This window comes from Triticum urartu, chromosome 3A, assembly GCF_056163025.1.
Source record: "Triticum urartu cultivar PI428250 chromosome 3A, HENAU_Tu73, whole genome shotgun sequence".
Classification (NCBI taxonomy): Eukaryota; Viridiplantae; Streptophyta; class Magnoliopsida; order Poales; family Poaceae; genus Triticum; species Triticum urartu.
This window is the reverse complement of record NC_141875.1, coordinates 551,869,530-551,894,378: the sequence shown is the minus strand read 5'-3', so window position 1 is coordinate 551,894,378 and position 24,849 is coordinate 551,869,530. Positions and strand designations below refer to the sequence as shown.

Genomic DNA, 24,849 nt, shown 5'->3' with positions numbered 1-24,849 from the left:
AGTCAGAGTTTTGGGCATCTTTGCTTCTCAGTTCAGCCTGCAACATTGAAGGTATATTCAACAAAACAACATATTTATGCACGAAGTATAAAGCATATAACAAGTTATCCACTTCATACTTGGGGGCTAATGCCTATTTGCTCTCAAATACTACCCTCTATACAAGTCTCCAGAACAATGCAAGCATTATCCTTGACACTTGAGGGCTAATGTATGTTTGTTCTAAACCGGCAATGTGGATTAAAAACCAGATTAACTTGCCAAGTTAAACCGTCCTTTGGGGGCTATGCTGCAGAATGTTATCTAATTCTTTTTCAAATATGAGTCTTATCTATGATTGAGGACACGCCTTTGCAAGGATGAATGATGGGATGCTTGAAGTGTTACAAAGACCCGGTTTATGATTAACAATCATAAAACGGCTCTTAGAGGCTACTTGGAATGGTATTTCAGCTATAAATCAATGTACAAGGGAGAAGAATTTACCTCATATCGTTCTTTCATCAAATTCACCAAACCGGCTTCATAATCCCGGTTTGAGTGCAGACGGTTCATGAGCCGGAATGAAGCTCATCAGCGTTAAGATGAGCATAGTTTGATAAGTCGCTGCTCCATTTACCTTTATCCCTGGCAATTTGCTCTTCTTTGGCACTATGCTGAGCCAAAATGATGGGATGACCAGGAGAGCTGTGGCATGTTCCAGTAATAATAATGTCATCACCTTGGCCTTCAGAATTTTTGGTGGATGATGATGGAATTTTAGTGTCTTTCATTGGATTAGCCCGGTTTGGTTCTGCCGGTTCAGTATCAGGGGCGGCAGGCTCAACATCTGTTGGTTCGTCAATATGTTGGCCGTCAAGGGGCGGATCATCAAAAGTTGTTTCAGGATGGAGGCCTTCCGGTTCACTAGACTGCTCCCTTTCACCTCTTGGTTCTTCTTCTTCAGCAACAGGGTCTTTTGGCGGATTGGTGACCCGAGCTTTCTTGCTGGGTCTCGCTTTGGCCCTGCAAACAGAATAAAAAAGGATTAACATCCTGTTCAAAAGATGTAAGGCGCATTGAAAGGAAAGGTTTTTTCATAACTTACCCGGCCACAGTTTTCAAAGGGGGGAGTTGAGTTGCTGTTGATTCACCAGAAGAGGAAGGAGGTGTCACCTGATAATTTGAATCGGACGGATTAAGAGGCTGTCTGAATTACCTGCCTTGGGGTAAGAATGGTCAGAAGTAGGAGAGATCTTAGACCGGCGCTTCCAAACTGGAGCATCAGGTAAACCGGTAGAGGTGACCTGTTGGCCACTTTGCCGGGTTGTCCGGCGAGCTTCATGCTGTTGAGTCTTCAAAATAAATGTTGGATCCAAGTGAGCAAGAGGATGAGAAAAGCTTACTTTCTAGATTGCTTGGCGAGTTTTTTGTGTTGCCATAGAGTCTGAACTGGAGGAAAGGGTAATTACCTCTACGTCATCAGCCTGACTAGCTTCTGCCTCCTCCTGAGGAAGATCATTGTTAACAAGATGCATAAAAAGAGAGCCAAGTGAGTCAAGTTCTACCTCAACTTCTGGGTCATCAGTATCATCATCAAGTTCCGTATTAATCTGGTCAGCCGTTTTCCGCTTTGACGTCCGTTTTACGGCTTTGGTCTTTGGGCGGGTTGGTTTGACCACTTTGTCTCCAGTTGGCTTTGCCGCTTTCTCTATGGATTTCTGTTTCCAAAAAGGGTCATCGCCCTATATATAAAGAAGAAGGGTTACAGCTTGTATAAGTTAAAGATATTAGAGATGAAGAGGAAGTGTAATGCTTACAGCAGGCGGTTTGTTCTTGGTATAGAAGGGACTCAGACCGGTTTGACTACAGACCAGTTCCGATTCATTCAGAATTTTCTTTACACCTTCGGTAAATTCTTCCTCAGATAATTGGATATTGCAGTGGCGTTGAGGATTGTCAACTTCGCCGGTATATTCGCACATTAAACTGGGACGCCGGCTTAGCGGCAAGATACTCCAGGATATCCAACAGCGCACAAAATCCACGCCTGTTAAACCGTTTGCCATAAAGGCCCAGAGCTTGGTGATTTGAGGAGCGTATTTTGCCCTTTCCGAAGAGCTCAGGCGTTGTGGCATTGGGTGAGTATTGGATAATCTATGATCATGGAAGCCGGGGAGGGGATTTTCATCCTCAGGCAAAGTGTCTCTGCAATAGAACCATGTTTGGTTCCATTCCTTTGGGTGGCTATGGTGTTTGGCATGAGGAAATTCCACTTCTTTCCGCTTTTGAATCGAGACACCACCAAGCTCTATGTTCGGGCCATTCACAAACTCTGTGCACCGGTTTAAGTGAAAGAAATCCCGGAACAATTCTGCAGTTGGTTCTTATTGTAAATAGGCTTCACAAAAGACTTGGAAATTACATAAGTTGGAGACTGAGTTGGGACCAATATCTTGTGGATGCAGTTGGAAGCTGGCAAGTACATCTAGATAGAATTTTGACCCTGGCGGTTTGAAACCACGGCCTATATGGTCAACAAAGATTACCACCTCGCCTTGTCTTGGGGTTGGAGGATTCTCTGTTCCTGGAACTCGCCATTTGATCTCAGTTTTCTTAGGCAGAGAGCCGATGCTAACCATCTCATTCAATTGATCCTCAGTAACCCGGGAACGAGCCCAGTTGCAGGCAGTGAATTGTTTAGCCATTGCAAAGCGAACAAACTGAAAATGAAAGGCCGGTTTATAAATTACGCATGATTATACACAAGAGACAAGGGAGTAAGAAACATGCTGATATGATAAATGGTACAACCCGGAGACTAGTATAATGAGAGAGAAAGTTAATGCTAGCACAGGGTTGATCAGACACTGTTAAACCGGAGCATAATTGTGAAGGTAACATGCTCTTCCGGTTTATCAAAGGACTAATGGCATAGACTATTTATACAATGCTAAACCGCTTATATTGGTACGAGGAGAAACGGATCTCATAGGAGCATAGAAACAGATCTCACAGTGATGTATAAAACTTTTGGATCTAAAGCTAAGACATAAAAGCAAAAATAATTGGATCTTGAAGGGGTGCAGAACTGAAGCAATTTTTGACAGACTAGATCAGTTCTTTGCGCATAAGGATTTGTGATGACCATGGTAGGTAAGCTACGGCAAGAGATGCATCAAGCATGAAGTGTCCATCTATTAAATGAAGAACAGGGAAGAATATCACTGATGAACTTCGGAAGAACTGCGAAGAATGTCGAAACCCTAGAACAGATCTATGGTGAAAGAAGCAGAGAACTTACTGGAGCTGGTGAGGAAGCGAAAGGGCGCCGCAGTATTCTGGTGCGTTCAGGGTGATGCAGCGGCCAAGGTCGGAGCAGAGGCGACGGTCGACGGTGGCGGCGGAGCTCCAGAGGCTGAGCGGCGCGAGGAAGACGGCGCGAAGAGGCACGGGGGGAAACGGTGAAAATGACCCCTCGGTCCTATTTATAAGGCGAAGTGATGAAATGGCAAGTACGGGAATCGAGGAGCCCAAAAAATGGTTAAGTTAATAAAGGTGTTGCCTCGATGACTGGATATGTATTAAATGAAGGAAATCTCCGACATCAACAGATGGATGACGTCACGGCGGTTTATTGTAATTTTGAAGTATGACGTCACGGCGGTTTACAAGATCAAAAATGAAGATAAGAGAAAAGATTTTTTCTAAAGTGTGGAAGATTGAGATGAACAAGTTCAAACCAATCTGGGGCCTAATGTTCGGGATATTACTACTGGAGGTAAACCGGCCTTATGTAGCCAGGTTGTCTCTTTGAAGATTAGAAGTCCATGAAGATGTAAAGATGCTGGCGCTTTATGGAGGGCCCAAAGGCGGGTTACAGTCTGTAAATGTAAACCGGCCTAGTCATGTAACTTGTATAGTAAGATAGAAAGAGAGAGGCCGAACCGGAAACGTTTATAATCCGTCTTCGGGACTCTGTAGCCCGGCGGGCGTCAACCTATGTATATAAAGGGACGACCCGGCCGCGGTTGAGAGACAGACAACAACAACTCAAGAGCCAGACAAAGCGGATTTTCTCCCTGGCCTTCGAAACCCTAGCAATACCAATCACAACTAGACGTAGGCTTTTACCTTCATCGAAGGGGCCGAACTAGTATAAACTCCCGTGTCCCCTTGTCCGGTTTAACCCCTTTAAGCTAACCCGTTGCGATGGCTCCACGACTAAGTCCTTTCACGAGGACATCTGCCGTGACAAACCCACGACACAACCTTTTACCTCAAGGGTAATGTCAACAATAATAGTTCATGAAAACTCACATCCAATTAGCTATATATATCAGGATCTTTCCAACACATTGTGCTTGCCAAAGGATAAAATGTAAAAAGGAAAGGGGAAGATCACCATGACTCTTGTATGAAGTATAAGCCAAGAATAAAAGATAGGCCCTTCACAGAGGGAAGCAGAGGTTGTCGTGTGTTTTTATGGTTGGATGCACGAAATCTTAATGCAAAAGAACGTCACTTTATATTTCCACTTGTGATATGGACCTTTATTATGCAGTCCATTGCTTTTATTTCTTCCACATCACAAGATTGTATAAAGCTTATTTTCTCCACACTAATAAATCATGCATATTTAGAGAGCAATTTTTATTGCTTGCAACAATGACAACTTACTTGAAGGATCTTACTCAATCCATAGGTAGATATGGTGGACTCTCATGGCAAAACTGGGTTTAAGGATATTTGGAAGCACAAGTAGTATCTCTACTTGGTGCAAGGAATTTGGCTAGCATGAGAGGGAAAGGCAAGCTCAACATGTTGGATGATCCATGACAATATAATTTATTTCGGATGTAAGAAAACATAACCCATTACGTTGTCTTCCTTGTCCAACATCAACTTTTTAGCATGTCTTATTTTAATGAGTGCTCACAATCATAAAAGATGTCCAAGATTGTATATTTATATGTGAAAACCTCTCTATCTTTATTACTTCCTATTAATTGCAACGATGACCAAAACTATGTTTGTCAACTCTCAACAACTATTATTCATCATACTCTATATGTGAAGTCATTACTCTCCATAAGATCAATACGATCTCTTTATTCTTTCTATTCTTTCTCTTTTTTCTCAAGATCATAGCAAGATAACCAAGCCCTTGACTCGAAACTAATCTTTATTATGTATAGCTCACTGACTCGATTACATAGAAGGATCATAAAGCAAAACTCAAAACTAAATCATACTAAAACTTTATTCTACTGGATCAAGATATTACCAAAAGGATCGAACTAAGAAAAATGGTAAAGATAAAAGTGTGATGGTGATACAATACAGGGGCACTCCCCCAAGCTTGGCAGTTGCCAAGGGGAGTGCCCATACACATGTATTTATGTCTCTTTCTTCGGAGGTGGTGATTGATGTTCTTGGCGATGATGCCCCTCAGGATGTGATTCTCTTCCTCGAGCTTATTAACTTGTTGCTTGAGTTCCATTATTTCCTTACGGAGCTTGCCCATGACGGCTAAAGCTCCTTTCACCCATGGATGTTGCATAGCTGTGGTAGAACAAGTAACACTCTTTTTCATATTTTCATAAGAAAGAAATCTAACATTGGAAGGGATGACCGAGTTTGGAATAGCTAAGCTCTGTAGTTCCCCCATCCTGAACCCGGCTCGGAAACGAGAAGTAACTTCTTGATTCTCTTCCATGGCATATATCCTTTTCAAGTCGGCCTCCACCTCTTCCTCTGTTGATGGCCCAAAGTGGTCAGCATCACTGTTTGCTCCTGGTCCCGGTGTCGGATGAGACACCCGGCTCTCCCCGACTGACTCTTGAGAAGGCATCTTGATCAAACTCTGCAGCAGAACAACTCAAAACAAAAACAGAGGATATTTGCATGGTACGGTGGTCAAAACCTTCGGGAGATTATATAATGAATTTTTACCGACCAAAAGAAGTATCGTGCAAGAAAACGGAGTCCGAAGGCACACGAGGTGCCCACGATATAGGGGGCGTGCCCAGGGGGGTAGGGCGCGCCCTCCACCCTCATGGATGCCTCATGTCCTTTTCGGACTTCTTCTTATTTTCCTTTTTTCTTAAATATTCCAAAAGGGAGAAACAGCTATTAGAACTGTTTTGGAGTTGGTTTACTTACCGTACCACATACCTCTTCCTTTTTGGAGGTTGAAACGTTCTGGAAAGTGTCCCTTATATACTCCTCCGGGGTTACGGTTTCAACAATATTAGTTTCAACATTTATAGGATTACCTGAGATATAATGTTTGATTCTTTGACCGTTAACCACCCTCGGATTTGTGCCTTTGAAGTTGTTGATTTTTATGGCACCGGAACGATAGACCTCCTCGATAATGTAAAGACCTTCCCATTTAGAGAGGAGTTTTCCTGGAAAAAAATCTTAAACGAGAGTTGTATAACAATACATAATCACCTACATTAAACTCACATTTTTGTATCCTTTTGTCATGCCATCTTTTAACATTTTCTTTCAACAGCTTGGCATTCTCATAGGCCTGGGTTCTCCATTCATAAAGCGAGCTAATGTCAAATAGTCTCTTCTCACCGGCAAGTTTGAAATCATAATTGAGCTCTTTAATAGCCCAATATGCTTTATGTTATAGTTTGAGAGGTAAGTGACATGCTTTTCCATAAACCATCTTATACGGAGACATACCCATAGGATTTTTATATGCAGTTCTATAGGCCCATAATGCATCATCAAGTTTCTTGGACCAATTCTTTCTAGATCTATTAATAGTCTTTTGCAAAATTAATTTAAACTCTCTATTACTCAGTTCTACTTGACCACTACACTGTGGGTGATATGGAGATGCAATTCTATGATTAACGTCATACTTAGCAAGCATTTTATGAAAAACACCATGAATAAAATGTGAACCACCATCAGTCATTAAATATCTAGGGACTCCAAAGCTCGGAAAAATAACTTCTTAAAGCATCTTAATAGAGGTGTTATGATCAGCAGTACTAGTTGGAATAGCTTCTACCCACTTAGTAACGTAATCAACAACAACTAAAATATGTGTATAACCATTAGAGGAAGGAAACGGTCCCATATAATCAAAGCCCCAAACGTCAAATGGTTCAATAACAAGTGAATAATCCATAGGAATTTCTTGACGTCTACTAATATTACCAATTCTTTGACATTCATCACAAGACGAGACAAACTTACGGGCATCCTTGAAGAGAGTACGCCAATAAAAACCGGATTGCAATACCTTATGTGCAATTCTATCTCCAGCATGGTGTCCTCCATAAGCTTCGGAGTGACACTTGCATACTATCTGTTCCTGTTCATGCTCAGGTACACAACATCTAATAACCCCATCTACTCCTTCTTTATAAAGGTGTGGGTCATCCCAAAAGCAATGTCTTAAATCATAGGAAAAACCTTTTCTTTTACTGGTATGTGAAACTAGGTGGTATAAATTTAGCAACAATGTAATTAGCATAATCAGCATACCATGGAGCAGTACGAGAAGCATTTATGATAGCTAATTGTTCATCAGGAAAGCTATCATCAATAGGTAGTGTGTCATCAAGAACATTCTCTAACCTAGATAAGTTGTCTGCAATGGGGTCCTCAGCTCCCTTTTTATCAATAATATGCAAATCAAATTCTTGTAGCAGGAGAACCCATCTAATAAGTCTAGGTTTAGCATCTTTCTTTTCCATAAGGTATTTAATAGCAGCATGATCAGTGTGAACAGTTACTTTAGAATAAACAATATAAGGTATGAACTTATCACAACCAAATACAACTGCTAAAAATTCTTTTTCAGTAGTAGCATAATTTCTCCGGGCACTATCTAGAGTTTTACTAGCATATTGGATAAAATTTAATTTCTTATCAACTCTTTGTCCTAAAATAGCACCTACAGCATAATCACTAGCATCACACATAATTTCAAAGGGTAAATTCCAATCAGGAGGCTGAACAATAGGTGCAGAAATCAAGGCTTTCTTAAGTATTTCAAATCCTTGTACACAATCATCATCAAATACAAAAGGAACATCTTTTAATAAGAGATTAGTCAGAGGCCTGGAAATTTTTGAGAAGTCTTTAATGAACCTCCTATAAAAACCGGCATGACCAAGGAAACTTCTTATACCTTTAATGTCCTTTGGATAAGACATCTTTTCAATAGCATCAACTTTAGCTTTATCAACTTCAATACCTCTTTCGGACATCTAAGAAGCCACGTGGCAACCACCTATGTTTTCTGGAAGTTGACCATTTGGTCAATTTGCCTACAGTGGCAGATGGCAAAGGCCTGATGCTCTTTGCCGTCAGCCATGGACGGCAAAGACTGCCGTTAGCCACCTAATGGACTAACATCGAGTTTATTGCCATCTACTTTCTTTGCCGTCCGCCGCTGATGGCAAAGGCTCTTTTGCCGTCCACGTCAGGAAGCAGATGACAAAGAAGGTCTTTGTCGATCCTTTCTTTGCCGGCGCCTTTTGCCGTCCACGGAAGACGGCAAAGGCCTTTGTCGTCCGCCTTCCATGCCTTTGCCGTCTGCCTTGGCAGACGGCAAAGTAGTTGATTCCTGTAGTGCCCCAAGACAATACCTTCATTAACCATAAAGTGGCACTTCTCCCAATTCAAGACAATATTTGTTTCTTCACATCCTTGCAAAACTTGATCAAGGTTGCTTAAGCAGTCATCAAAAGAAGTTCCATATATGGAGAAATCATCCATGAAAACCTCAACAATCTTTTCACAAAAGTCAGAGAATATAGCAGTCATACATCTTTGAAAGGTAGCAGGTGCATTACATAAACCAAAAGGTATACATCTATAAGCAAAGGTACCGAGAGGGCAAGTAAAAGTGGTCTTTTCCTGATCCTCTTTTGACACAGGTATTTGAGAGAAACCAGAATAACCATTTAGAAAGAAAAAATGTGTATGTTTAGATAATCTTTCTAGCATTTGATCAATAAAAGGTAAAGGGTAATGATCCTTTTTAGTAGCTTTATTTAATTTGCGGAAATCAATTACCATTCTATAACCTGTAACAATTTTTTCTGGGATCAATTCATCTTTATCATTAGGAACAACAGTAATACCTCCCTTCTTAGGGACACAATGGACATGACTTACCCACTGACTATCAGCAACGAGATAGATTATACCTACCTCCAGGAGCTTTAGTATTTCTTTTCTTACCACTTCTTTCATCTTAGGATTTAACCATCGTTGGTGATCAACAACTGGTTTAGCGTCTTTCTCCAATTTTATTTTATGCTGGCATAGAGTGGGACTAATGCCCTTAAGATCATCAAGAGTATATCCAATAGCAGCATGGTGCTTCTTCAAAGTTTTCAATAATTTCTCTTCTTCCTGCTCTGAAAGGTGAGCACTAATAATAACATGATATATCTTCTTTTCATCAAGATAAGGATATTTAAGAGTATCAGGTAATGGTTTGAGCTCAAACACGGGGTCACCCTTGGGTGGAGGGGGATCCCCTAGAATTTGAATAGGCAAGTTGTGTTTCAAAATACGCCCCTGTTTAAAGAATACTTCATCTATTTCCCTTCTTTCATTCATAAACATATCATTTTCATGGTCTAGCAAATATTGTTCTAAAGGATCATTAGGAGGCACGGCAATAGAAGGAAGACCAATAATTTCATCTTTACGAGGCAATTCTTTGTCATGGGGTTTTCTACGAAATTTAGCAAAATTAAAATCATGAGACATATCCCCTAAACCAACAGAAACAATATCCTTTTTGCAGTCTATCTTAGCATTAACAGTATTCAAGAAGGGTTTACCAAATATAATGGGACAAAAGTCATCTTGTGCGGAACCAAGAACAAGAAAATAAAAAGGATATTTAACTTACCCACACAAGACTTCAACATCTCTAACAATCCCAACCGGTGAAATAGTTTCTCTATTGGCAAGCTTAATTGTAACATCGATACCTTCTAACTCAGCAGGTGCAATATCATGCATAATTTCTTCAGAGAAGGAATGAGGTATTGCACTAGCACTAGCACCCATATCACATAAGCCATGATAGCAATGATCTCCTATTTTAACAAAAATAACAGGCATGCTACAACAGGTCTATGTTTATTTTTAGTATCGGGTCTAGCAATTCTAGCAGCTTCATTACAAAAGTAAATAGCATGCCCATCAATATTATCAGACAAGAGATCTTTAACCATAGCAATACTAGGTTCAACTTTAATTTTCTCAGAGGGTTTGGGTGTTCTAATGTTACTTTTGTTGACCACAGTTGAAGCTTTAGCATAATCCTTTATTCTAATAGGGAAAGGTGGTTTGCCAATATAAGCGGTAGGAACAATAGGATCAACATTATAAGTGATAATCTTTTCTTCAACTTTAATAGGTTCAACTACTTTTACGTCAATGGGAGGATGATATGTAATCCACTTCTCCTTAGGGAGATCAACATGAGTAGAAAATGATTCACAAAAAGAAGCTACTATCTCAGAGTCAAGTCCATATTTAGTGCTAAATTCATGAAAAACATCGGTATCCATAAAAGACTTAACACAATCAAACTTAGGTGTTATACATGACTCCTTACCTTCGTCGAGTTCCCAATATTCAGAGTTGCATTTAATTCTTTCCAATAAATCCCATTTGAATTCAATAGTCTTCATCATAAAAGAACCAGTACAAGAAGTACCGAGCATGGAGCGATTATTGAGAGAAAGCCGAGCATAAATTTTTTGAATAATAATTTCTCTTGAGACCTCATGATTGGGGCATGAATATAACATTGACTTAAGCCCCCCCCCCAAGCTTGAGCGATGCTTTATCCTTCGCGAGGCCAAAAATTATATATATAATTACGATCATGATGAACCAGATGCATAGGATAAAACTTCTGAGGAAATTCCAATTTCAATTGGTTGTAGTTCCGTGATCCAATATCATCACATAGCCTAAACCATGACAATGTCTTTCTCTTCAAATATAAAGGAACGACCTTCTTCTTGATAACATCCTTGGGTATACCTGCAAGCTTAAATAATCCACAAACTTCATCCACATAGATTAGGTGCAAACCGGGATGCAATGTTCCATCTCCTGTAAAAGGATTAGCTAGCAGTTTATCTATCATACCCAAAGGAATTTCAAGATAAACATTTTTAGTAGGTTCAGGAGCAACTCTTTGCTCTACTGGTCGGGGTGAAGATACCCCAAACAAGCCCCTCAAAGGATTACTTTCCATAGTAACAAGTGATAGTAAATTTTAGCACACTATATAAATTTTTCCTTACCAAATTCCACCAACCAAAGGCGCTTCACTCCCCGACAACGGCGCCAGAAAAGAGTCTTGATGACCCACAAGTATAGGGGATCTATTGTAGTCCTTTCGATAAGTAAGAGTGTCGAACCCAACGAGGAGCAGAAGGAAATGACAAGCGGTTTTTAGTAAGGTATTCTCTGCAAGCACTGAAATTATCGGTAACAGATAGTTTTGTGATAAGGTAATTTGTAACGGGTAACAAGTAACAAAAGTAAATAAGGTGCAGCAAGATGTCCCAATCCTTTTTGTAGCAAATGATTAGCATGGACAAACTCTTATATAAAGGAAAGCGCTCCCGAGGACATATGGGAATTATCGTCAAGCTAGTTTTCATCACGCTCATGTGATTTGCGTTCGTTACTTTGATAATTTGATATGTGGGTGGATCGGTGCTTGGGTACTGCCCTTCCTTGGACAAGCATCTCACTTATGATTAACCCCTCTTGCAAGCATCCGCAACTACAAAAGAAGTATTAAGGTAAACCTAACCATAGCATGAAACATATGGATCCAAATCAGCCCCTTATGAAGCAATGCATAAACTAGTGTTTAAGCTTCTATCACTCTAGCAACCCATCATCTACTTATTACTTCCCAATGCCTTCCCCTAGGCCCAAACAATGGTGAAGTGTCATGTATTCGACGTTCACATGACACTAGTAGAGGAAAGACAACATACATCTCATCAAAATATCGAACGAATACCAAATTCACATGACCACTTATAGCAAGACTTCTCCCATGTCCCCGGGAACAAACGTAACTACTCACAAATCATATTCATGTTCATAATCAGAGGGGTATTAAATATGCATAAAGGATCTGAACATATGATCTTCCACCAAATAAACCAACTAGCATCAACTACAAGGAGTAATCAACACTACTAGTAACCCACAGGTACCGATCTGAGGTTTTGAGACAAAGATTGGATACAAGAGATGAACTAGGGTTTGAGATGAGATGGTGCTGGTGAAGATGTTGATGGAGATTGACCCCCTCCCGATGAGAGGATCAACGGTGATGACGATGGTGATGATTTACCCCTCCCGGAGGGATGTTTACCCGATAGAACAGCTCCGCCGGAGCCCTAGATTGGTTCCACCAAGGATCCGCCTCGTGGCGGCAGAGTTTCATCCCGAGATCTTGCTTATAATTTTTTCCAGGGCAAAAGACTTCATATAACCAAAGATGGGCACTGGAGGCCTGCCAGAGGGCCCACGAGACAGGGGGCGTGCCCCCACCCTCATGGATGGTGGGTGGCCCCTCCGGTGCTTTCTTCGCCCAATATTTTTTATATATTCTGAAACTGACTTCCGTGGAGTTTCAGGACTTTTGGAGTTGTGCAGAGTAGGTCTCTAATATTTGCTCCTTTTCTAGCCCAGAATTCCAGCTGCCGGCATTCTCCCTCTTCGTGTAAACCTTGTAAAATAAGAGAGAATAGGCATAAGTATTGTGACATAATATGTAATAACAGCCCATAATGCAATAAATATCGTTATAAAATCATGATGCAAAATGGACGTATCATCGAGCCGAGGGCACCCGAGCCCTACTTCGCGCGGAACGTGGGCTACCTCAGGGACAAGGTCGCGCTGTCGTTCGTCAAGGAGCGCCACACCATGAAGGTATACATGATCATGTAACAGATTGATTGATCGGAGGTATGAAGTACTGAAGTGTAGTGCTTGGCTGATCTATCGTGGCGTGCGTGCATGTAGAGGGAGTACGAGGAGTTCACGGTGAGGATGAACTACCTCGCTGCCAAGACGCGCAAGGTGCCAGAGGAGGGATGGCTACACTGCATCACGCGCAGCCACGAGTGCGACGTCAGGCTCGTCGTGCCCATGGGGGAACAAGTGAGGCCATCGGATTAGGCCGTCGTCGGCGGCGTATCGCTTTTTTTGTAATTTCCTGGTGTTGTTATGTTGGCTCGTCTCAGAAGGATTCAGTTTGGTGAGGGTTGACATGATTGGTGATGCCGTATTATTGTGTCTATTTGACTTGAGTTGTTGTACAGTTAGGGTCGCTTGTCATGTTAGGGTGTCTGACCGCAATCGTTGGCTTGCCTGATGCTAAATTCTAGATATTGTCAATAGCTTGGTTCCTAAGTTCTAGACAAGTAAAAGGGATACACCTTCAGTTAATAAACGGCGAATAGTATGTTCTAGTGTTGCATCAGCAAGTGATAGCAGTTCCTTGCTTTGTCCAATTGAAACAATCACCAGAAGGGATATGTTGGTCTTGCAAGAGGCAAACACACTAGGAATGTGCAGGAAATGTTGCATTATCTCATTTGGACATGCATATCATCATACTGGATTGCTTGGCCTTTACGCTAACATGTGCTAGGATATACAAGACTTGGAAATAGAGATTAAATTGATAGCAAAGTTATTAAACTCGGATGGTTAGTGTGTATTATTAAGTGCAGTTGTGTTGCTTCTGTTTATCTCGCCTTGTAGCAAAGGTATTATTAAGTGCAGTAGAATTCTATGCCTAATTTGAACACTGTAAACATGCCATTCTTGTGGAATGGGAATTACTTGAGGGAATAAGAGTGTGCAGGGCGGGTTATCAAGTGCATGGTTGCTAGTTATCTTAGTAGCTCTGTTCTATGTGTATATGCATATAAATTTGTATATGTGGCTTTTTAAGCATGGTTTTTGTATATCTGATAAGTGCACACATCTATAACTGTTCCTCCTTATCTGGTATTATAAGTCCATTTGACTGGATGCTTTAAAAGATGAGTCGCTGTGGTAAATGTGTTGCAAAGTCTAATGCGGTTTCATAAACACATGCATTTGTTTGTCTTGCTCTGTTATTCCTCAAGATAAAGCTCCTTTGTATTGATTAAAACTATTCCATAGTTTCACAAACAATTAGCATCATTAGCCTGGTTGCATTATCTGTATTCTTCTTTTGGACCTGATGATAAGAACATTTCTTTTCTCCCGTGGGTTAAAATAATGGGAGTTTGTGTGGAAGGTTCTATCGCTGTATGTGAATAGCAGTCTGATGTTACTTGGCAATTGTTTTTTCTATGATATGAGGGAAGAGCTACGATCATGTGCATGGAAGGTTTTCAAGTGAGCACGTGTTAGTTTGTTTAGTACTTATGTAGTATGGGAAATATGCATAGGTATGTCCATCTTCTTTTTAAGCATGCTTACTGCCTACCTGATACAGAGTTCTATAACTGATGTTCTTTATTTGACAGTCTACAGCCTCTTATAGTTGAAAAGTTGAATAGTTAGAGTATGTGTGCTGCTATGTCTCTTACAGTTTTAGAAAAGCGTTAATTTATCTGTCATGTTCTATTAATCTGGAAGATTAAACTCATATGCATATGTTGCTTAACCTGACTGGCTTGAGTATTGTTCCGAACAGATTATACTGCAGATTCCCTTCACTATTTTTTCTTCTAGTTATCTCATAGGATATTTCATGAGGCATATCTATTCTCTCCATTTTTTAGTACAAAAATGTGATTAAATCAACATGCTTATGAGGGTGTTGAATATTTTTGTGCATTAGCTTCTTTTGGGATTTTTCTACTTGGATGATGTTCTCTTCTTCTTCCTCTCCTCTCCCCCAATCTGATCCGTGCGTGCATTTTATTGCAGGTTCATGAAGGGGCTGGATGGCTCCTCGGGCAACTCTTTGTCATGGGCGGCACCATCGTCGGCAGGGCCGTTTCTTCTTCGAATTACCACACACGCGCGTCTTGTTTGTTGCTAATAAACCAATGATTTCGGTGATTTTGGGTTGTTTTTAGTTTTGCTTCTGCTATTTAATGCTGTCAATGCTCTTTCCTGTTTGGTGGATCAACTAATTGCTTACAAATCTAGCAAGCATGAATGCTTAATTTTACAGATTTGTTTGACTGACTTCCTCAAATCTAGGTCGTGTCTTTTTGTTGGATGTGGATCAAGTCTCCCTTTGTCAATGAGTTCTAGATTCCAGTTCACCATGTTTTGCTTATGAATGAATGCGTTAGAAGTAGAACATAATCTGTTGCATTGGTGGTTACTTTATACATTTTCTGGTTGGTTAATCAGCTAGTTAGCTACAGTTTACCTTGAACAGGGAATGTCGATGGTGAAAGAATTAACGTCCATTCTCTAGATCTTAACATGTGGTTCTTGGATAGGTCCCTTTTTGAACCCTTTTTTATTTGAATCCCATGAAGAAGTAAACTAGCCTAGTTTTTTTAACAGGCATGTTGTCTTATTAAATCGAGGGGTAATTATTGCCTGGATAGGTGTTTTCCTTTGTGAAGTTAGTGGATGTTGATCAAGTCCCCCTTTCCACTGTATGAAACGTTTCTCCTGTTGTACTTCTTAAAAAGCTTTCCGCTAATGGCAGGAAGAAGAAGGCTATTCACAAGAAGATGGAAGGAAGAAGCAGGCTGATTTGATTCGATCCTCAAGGTAGCCCTTCCTTTCCACTTCTTTCTTTCATTCGATCCGATCTATGCACAAAGTTCACAAATTTGGATGCATCATAGAACTTGTGGTGATGTTGTTTAGATTGCAGCAAGCAAAAATACAAGTGTTGAGGTTGTTAAGTGTTTTGTTACGGTGAAATCCAAACCATTTATTGAATAGTAGGATGGCCGACTTTCTATGATTATCTCTTGTTGCTATTTTTATCTTTTCCATATCCACATCATGTCTATGAATTGGTGTGCTTCTATTCCTTGTCGGTGTTCTTTTTATTCTGGTATAAGATGAACCAACTTGTTATTTTTTGGTGGTTGGTTTGCATACATGTTCTTTTTTTACAGAAATATGTTGTGGTTCCTTGCAAAGTAAATATGCTGTCAGATTTACTTTTATTTTGTTCCTAATCATTTTGTTCTATAACGTGCAGATGCTGGCCTTTCATGTTTCTTCACGAGCATCAGGGCAAAGAAGTTGGAAGAAGCATAGTTCTAGCTCATTGGAGCTAGTTTTGGGAGTAATGAAGCCCTTTAGGTTGATCCTATTTGTATGTGTGTTATATGATGTAGACTGTACACTTGTAGACTCATGTGGTAGACCCTACACTTGTAGGGCTCATGTGATACTCATGTGGTAGACTATACACTTATAGAGCTGTTCTCAAATTGTAAACTTGATGTTGATCACATTTGTATGTATGTTATATGATGTAGCAGATTGCTTCTTGCTGTTATTTGAAGTATTGCATCGGTTTTCTGTATTGGTATATTGAAATCTGAAGAACATGACCTTGATAGCAGGGTCCCATGAACCAGAACATCACATTTGGGACCCATTTACCAGAATTTGACAACTCGGGTGCATAAAAAAAGGAAAAGAAAGGCTGCAGCCCAAAAATAAAAAGCTATAATGTTGGGCCTGGCCCATGTAGCTAATCAGAATTAATAGGGAAAATATATAAAAGGCTGAATTAATGGACTCGGTCCATGTAAAACACCGAACTGGACCGAGCTGATTCTTGTCAACGACCTTTTCATTTGGTCGCAAGTTTGCCACGTCAGCTTGCCACGTCGGATCCGACATGGCCTGGGCAGAGAGCTAGTGACCAAAACAGAAGGTCATAGGATCAACAACCTTTTGTTTTGGTCGTTGCCTTCCACGACCTTCTCACAGAGAAGGTCGTTAATTTCAGTTTACGACCATCGGCTTTTGACCATCTGTTTTTTGTCACAAAAAGGTCGCAAATGAAAAAACAATGACCTTTCAGCGACCAATAGTGATAGTCTCAAGTTGACATATTTCTTGTAGTGTGTAGAGATAGACCCCATCGTTTTATCCTTAGTAGCAACGATACATACGTGTCGGTTCCCCTTCTGTCACTTGGATCAAGCACCGTAAGATCGAACCCACTACAAAGCACCTCTTCCCATGGCAAGATAAATAGATCAAGTTGGCCAAACAAAACCCAAATATCAGAGAAGAAATACGAGGATATAAGCAATCATGCATAAAAGAGATCAAAGAAACTCAAATAACTTTCATGGATATAGAAAGATAGATCTGATCATAAACCCAAAGTTCATCCGATCCCAACAAACACCCCGCAAAAAGAGTTACATCATATGGATCTCCAAGAGACCACTGTATTGAGAATCAAACGAGAGAGAGGAAGCCATATAACTACTAACTACGGACCCGAAGGTCTACAAAGAACTACTCACGCATCATCGGAGAGGCACCAATGGAAGTGGTGAAGCCCCCCCCCCCCCCCCCGTGATGGTGTCTAGATTAGATCTGGTGGTTCTGGACTTTGTGGTGGCTGGAATTAATTTTCGTCCACTCCCCCAGGGTTTCTGAAATATTGGGGTATTTATAGAGTAAAGAGGTGGTTCAGGGGACACCCGAGGTGGGCACTACCCACCAGGGCATGCCCTGGTGGGTTGTGCTCTCCTCGCAGCACCCCCTAGGCGCAGCCTTGGCCCATTAGGTGTCTTCTGTTCCATAAAAAATCTCCATAAAGTTCCGTTGCATTTGGACTCTGTTTGGTATTGATTTTCTGCGATGTAAAAAACATGGAAAAAATAGCAACTGGCACTTGGCACTATGTCAATAGGTTAGTACCAAAAAAATAAAAATGACTATAAAATGATTATAAAACATCCAAGATTGATAATATAACATAATGGAACAATCAAAAATTATAGATACGTTGAAGACGTATCAACATCCCCAAGCTTAACTCCTACTCGTCCTCGAGTAGGTAAGTGATAAAAACAATAATTTTGATGTGGAATGCTGCCTAACATGTCATATCTTATTCTTTTCTTTATAGCATGGACATTTGTAATTTTATATTGTTCAAAGCAATAGTCTAGTTTTGACATGATAACTTAAATACTCAAGCATATCAACAAGCAACTATGTCTTTCAAAATATCAACGGTAAAATAAGCTATCCCTAGCCCATCATGCTCAAGCATTGATCCATTCATGAAAAACACTCGCATATTAACTACACCCAATGTTCAAGTATGATCATAGTGCATCCTTGAGGGAGTCCTGGATTAGGGGGTGTCCGGATAGCCGGACTATACCTTCGGCCGGACTCCTGGACTATTAAGATACAAGATTGAAGACTTCGTCCCGTGTCCGGAAGGGACTTTCCTTGGAGTGGAAGGCAAGCTTGGCGATACGGATATGTAGATCTCCTACGATTGTAACCGACTCTGTGTAACCTAAGCCCTCTCCGGTGTCTATATAAACCGGAGAGTTTTAGTCCATAGGACGAAGAACAATCATACCATAGGCTAGCTTTTAGGGTTTAGCCTCTCTGATCTCGTGGTAGATCTACTCTTGTACTACCCATATCATCAATATTAATCGAGCAGGACGTAGGGTTTTACCTCCATCAAGAGGGCCCGAACCTGGGTAAAATATCGTGTCCCCTGCCTCCTGTTACCATCCGACCTAGACGCACAGTTCGGGACCCCCTACCCGAGATCCGCCGGTTTTGACACCGACATTGGTGCTTTCATTGAGAGTTCCTCTGTGCCGTCGCCATCAGGAAGGATGCCTCATCCCGTCTTTAAAGATGGCACCGTTGCTAAGGGAGCTTTGGCTGTCGGCCAAACTCTCCGGCTAGGTGGTTTCCTTATGACCGCCTGTTGAGCTGCTGCGCCGATGATGACCTCTCGGGTCATCGAAAGCAATCTTCATGTCAGCTCGGAATTCGCCGAGCAGCTAGATCCAATGGAGCTCTCTTCCCTAAACGATCTCTTCGATCGCATCGCCGCCCTGGGAGTCGCTACAGATTACGACCAGATTGGGCCTAAACCCGATCTGAGAGAGATTAACTCTCCCCAGGTCACCCATCACGTTGCCATGGTAGAGGGACAGTGCGGCGACCCTTCATCTATCTTAAGGACTAGCTATGTCCGGATTCCCGATCCCTCCAAGCCGGATACCTACGGAGGGGAGGATATTACTCAAGACCTGAACTTAAAGTTAGGCGATAGACTAGATTCATCGGGCCGCATCCAAGAATCCCAACGTCCGAGTTCGGAAACTCCTTGGCCCCTGGGTCTCAGATTGGGTGAGGTTTCGGATTTGATTCCACCCACCCACCCGTACATAAGCGATCTATCCCAAATTAGGCAAGATCCCAAAGAAAACAATACATCATTACTGGGCCAGATTCCTCCTGGTTATGAACAGGATAAAGGACTGCCGTGAGGAAGACGCAATTTCATTCTTCTGCAATAATTGCACAGACAAGGGAATCCTCAACGCCATAAGTCGCCGTGATATTACATGCTTTGCTGACTTGGCGTCCATAGTATGAAAGTGCTGTGCGATGGAAAGCGCCTGGAAAACCGAAACAAAATTTTGGGACAATCCGGCCTTGAATACAAACCCGGTCCGAAATAAAAGGGTGCATCATCGTCAGACACCCGGGTTCAATACCAAAAAGCAAAAGCCCTCTACAGGGCACGGAACTGTACTGGAAGGAAGGCTTGATGGACCCTGTAAAATTCATAGTGCAGAGGGCGCCACACTAACTCACAGCCTTAGAGCATGTTGGATACTCCGGCAGGTGGCAAAAATTGGCGAAGATCTTCTAATTCCAGAAGCCACAGAAAGCCACCCCAGAGAAACCAGTACGATATTAACAGTCTTCGAGACTTTCGCATCAAATAATATGCGAAAAAGAACACTCCGCGGCCTTGCCGAAGTCTACCAAGTAGCAACAATAAACCCATCGAGTGACACGGCTATTACTTTTAACGCCAGTGACGAACCTAAATTCCGAACAGCTCGAGCACCAGCCGCATTGGTCCTCAGTCCAATAGTGGACGGCTTTCGTCTTACCAAGGTACTCATGGATGGCGGCAGCGGATTGAACCTCATTTATGAGGAAACCCATCAAAAAATGGAAATAGACTGGAACCGCATTGAGCGAAGCAGAACAACCTTTAGAGGAATAATCCCCAGTCAGGAAGCACGCTGTACAGGAAAAATCACACTAGATGTGGTGTTCGGCACGCCGGATAATTACAGGTCCAAAGAGGTCACGTTCCAGGTGGCCCCGTTCAGTAGCAGATATCACGCTCTACTAGGGCGGGAAGCGTTTACAGTCTTCCAAGCAATACCCCATTACGGGTACATGAAGCTCAAGATGCCCGGGCCTAACGGAATCATCACCCTTGTTAGTGATCCGGACATAGCACTCCACGCTGAAAACAAGACAGCCACACTGGCCCTGGAGGCGCTATCCGAAGCCCTAGCGGCTGAGGAACTGAGTGCGCTGCGCTCCACGGTGAATAGGGATGATGTGATACTCGATAAAAGATCCAAGTCCACCTCCTTTAAATCGGTGGACGAAATAGTCAAATTCCAGGTCCATCCAACGGACCCCAATAAAATAGCTTCCATCGGGGCAGAGTTAAACCCGGATGTAGGTGCCGCACTGCGAGAGTTCCTACGAGAGAACTGGGACATTTTCGCCTGGCACCCTTCAGACATGCCAGGAATCCCACACAGGCTGGCTGAACACAGCTTAAATATCCTAAAAGGATTCAAGCCAGTCAAACAGGCTCTTCGGCGTTTTTCCGAACCTAAGAGACAGGCCAAGGGAGAGGAACTAGCCAAGCTATTGGAGGCCGGATTCATCAAAGATATCAAACATCCGGACTGGCTAGCAAACCTGGTGATGGTACCAAAGAAGGACAAATCCTGGCGCCCGTGCGTTGATTTCAAAAACCTTAACAAGGCGTTCCCAAAGGATCCCTTCCCTCTCCCCCACATCGATCAAATTATCAATGCTACTGCAGGACACGATTCGTTGTGTTTCCTCAATGCATACTCCGGATACCATCAAATAAAGATGTAAGAGTCAGACCAAGCCGCAACGGCACTCATCACACCATACGGCCCATTCTGCTTCAACACAATGCCCTTCGGGCTCAAAAACGCCGGCGCAACATATCAGCGCATGATTCATACATGTCTGGCAAACCAGATCGGCAAAACAGTGGAGGCATACGTAGATGATGTGGTCGTTAAAACAAGACATGTCGAATCTCTAGTAGACGACTTGAGGCTAACATTCGATAACCTCTGAACATACGACATCAAGCTTAACCCGGAAAAATGCGTTTTCGGCATTCCAGCTGGAAAGCTCTTGGGCTTCATTGTATCCGGTAGAGGAATTGAAGCAAATCCAGCCAAGATCCGGGCTCTTTCACAATTGGATATCCCGAAGGACCTCAAACAAATACAAAAATTAACCAGATGCGTGGCAGCTCTAAGCCGCTTTATCTCCCGCTTAGTTGAAAAGGCCCTACCCCTTTACCGCCTCCTTCGGTGCACCGAACACTTCGAGTGGACGGATGCAGCCACAGCCAGACTCGACGAAATAAAAGCCATCTTGGCAACAAACCCAGTCCTGGTCGCGCCAAACATTGGCGAACCAATGCTATTATACATTGTAGCAACCCATCAGGTCGTAAGTGCAGTGCTCGTCATCGAACGAGAAACGGACTGACACAAATTCCCCCTTCAAAAGCCGGTCTATTATGTGTCCACTGTCCTTACTCTGTGCAAGTCACGGTACCCGCATTATCAAAAGATTGCGTACGTGGTATTTATGGCATCCCAGAAGCCACGACACTACTTTCAAGAGTGTTCAATAACAGTAGCCTCAGAAGTGCCACTTAACGATATTAAAAACAACCGCGACGCGACGGGCCAGATTGCAAAATGGGCCATTGAGCTCCTCCCGTTTGACATAACTTACAAGCCACGGCGAGCTATCAAGTCGCAAGTTTTGGCCGACTTCGTTGCAGAATGGACGGAGAGCGAACTCCCTAAAGAGCACAACACGTATTCAAACTGGGTCATGCACTTCGACGGCTCCAAAATGTTGGCCGGTCTAGGGGCTGGCGTCGTTTTGACGTCCCCCACAGGAGACATAGTTCAATATGTACTCCTGATAATGTGCACAGACTCCAACAACGCAGCCGAATATGAGGCCCTTTTACATGGTCTCCGAATGGCAGTATCCATGGGCATTCAACGCCTAGAGGTGCACGGGGACTCGAACCTTGCAATATCCCAAATAAATGGAGACTTTGATGCCAAGGATCCAAAAATGGCAGCTTATCGCAACGCCGTCCTAAAAATGTCAGCTCGGTTCGAAGGGCTCGAATTTCACCATATAGCCCGAGAAAATAATCAGGCGGCAGATGTCCTGGCATGCATCGGCACAAAACGCGATGTAGTCCCACCCAACATCTTCTTGGAAAGGCTGTTCAAGCCGTCCGTAGTATGGGAAGGGGAACCTGGCAATAACAGCCCAGACCCAACCGCACAGCCCGACACCAAACACTCTGACATAATTGGAGGCTCTGCCAAGGAGATAACACCTTCAGCCCACGTAATAATGGCCGTCATCGCCCCGTGGACAGAACCATTCCTCGCCTACCTTACCAGGCAGGAACTCCCTGAGGACCAAAATGAGGCACGCTGCATAGTGCGGCGATCTAAAGCCTATAAAGTCCATGAGGGAGAGCTTTATAAGAAAAGCACTATCGGAGTCCTTCAAAGGTGCATCTCCGAAGAGGAAGGGCGGAACCTCCTGGCTGAAATTCATGCCGGACTCGGCGGACATCACGCTGCAGCTCGGTCCCTTGTAAGCAAGGCCTTCCGTACAAGCTTTTATTGGCCGACGGCCCGGGCAGACGCCTAGCACTTAGTCCAACGAGGCGTCGGTTGCCAGATTTTTGCAAACCAAAGCCATATGCCACCCACCGCCCTCCAAACTATCCCCATCACTTGGCCCTTCACGGTCTGGGGGCTTGACATGGTTGGACCCCTTAAAGGCGGAACCCACAAGAAAAAAAATACTTACTGGTCATGGTGGATAAGTTCACCAAATGGATAGAGGCCAAGCCTGTTAAGACGGCCGAATCCGGACCGGTGATAGACTTTATATCTGGTGTTGTACACTATTACGGCGTCCCCCACAGCATCATCACTGATAACGGCACGAACTTTACGGCCGATGAGGTAAAACTCTGGTGCAAAAACATGGGCATCAAGCTCGATTATGCTTCCGTCTATCACCCACAAAACAACGGCCAGGTCGAACAGGCAAATGGTCTTATCATGAGCGGCATCAAACCCAGATTAGTGCGGTCCCTTAAGGAATCTAATACGCACTGGGTAGAGGAGCTCGACTCCGTACTCTGGGGGCTGCGGACCACGCCGAATCGCACCACCGGATACACACCATTCTTCATGGTGTACGTTGCAGAGGCATTTTTGCCCTGTGACATAATTCATGACTCACCTCGAGCACGCATGTACGAAGAAAGAGAAGCCAAGCACGATCGGCAGGACAATTTGGACGCCTTGGAGGAAGAGCGAGACGTGGCAAAAGCCCGTTCCGCATTCTATCAACAGCTGGCTCGAAGATACCAAAGCAGAGAAGTACGTGCAAAAAATTACAACGTTGGCGAAATAGTTCTACGCCTGTCGGACAAGAAAAAGGACAAACTCAAGCCCAAGTGGGAAGGTCCCTTCATAATTGACCAAGTCCTGACTGGTGGAGTGTACCACCTGTGAGATGCATCGGATAACCGACTCGAGCCGAACCCATGGAACGCAGCCCGTCTCCGAAGATTCTATGCCTAGCGCTGGACTCTGTGTTCGTCTCCTTCCTCTGTCCATTTTTTACATACTTTCTGTCTTACATTTCTCTCCTTCTCCTCTCTCTCTCTTATAGCCTTTAAAGGCTCATAAAATGACGCGCTATCCGCGCTCATTAAACCCGGGGGCTTCTTTAACTAGAAGCTTATTTATACAGGCTTCATGCCCAACACATGTGTCACACTTCCGCATGTACCTTTTATTCGCCATGATATGCATCGATATGACTTAATTTTTGGCCAAGCTGGGTTGTCTGGCTCCTGTACTTACCCCTACGTTCCCGATTGTTCGGCTAGGTGGTAAAGGGAGCACCTCTGCGATTGTTACTGCCGGGTCAGCCGGATGTGTACCTTAGACTGGGTGAAGCCGAAAGCTAGCGTTCTTAAGGGAATATTCGGTAGGTGAACTAAAGATGATCTTTTTTATTATCTATACGCCCCCAGATGTTTTTCCTGTGCCTCTTTTCGCAGAATGGACATGCACTTTAGGGCATGCCTCCCAGGGAAAGGAACCCCTAATGGAACTATTCTCCCTGGAAGATGTTTCTTACTAACCATGTAATATAACATAACTAGTTGGGCACTTGTCTGTTCAAGCACTAATGACCCCTACGCCTGGTCTCCATGCATACCCCGGTTCTTATATAACCGCGAGGGTATTCAGACACACTCCGGACCGTTAGGTCCCGAGGTTGAAGCGAAAAGGTCGGCCATGACAAACGATCTACAATCCGGCTAGAAGGCATTACACATGTCAATTAAAATTACATAGTCAATCTGACTGATTGTATTGCTCTTCAATACCATCTAACAGGCTATCTAGTTTACCATCCTCTTGGGAATACTTTCCGGCCAACTCTACTTGGCCG

The 24,849-nt window shown here is 42.9% G+C and overlaps 1 protein-coding gene across 1 annotated transcript in view; it reads left to right on the top strand.

The window, feature by feature from the left end:
* LOC125546958 (putative cellulose synthase A catalytic subunit 11 [UDP-forming]) overlaps positions 1 to 13,203 on the top strand; it is a 45,864-nt gene extending 32,661 nt beyond the window's left edge. The window contains exons 3-4 of the mRNA XM_087515628.1: positions 12,852 to 12,954; positions 13,048 to 13,203. Of these exons, the coding sequence (XP_087371754.1) occupies positions 12,852 to 12,954; positions 13,048 to 13,203 (259 nt within the window). The remainder of the gene's footprint in view (positions 1 to 12,851; positions 12,955 to 13,047) is intronic.
* The last annotated feature ends 11,646 nt before the right edge of the window (positions 13,204 to 24,849 follow it).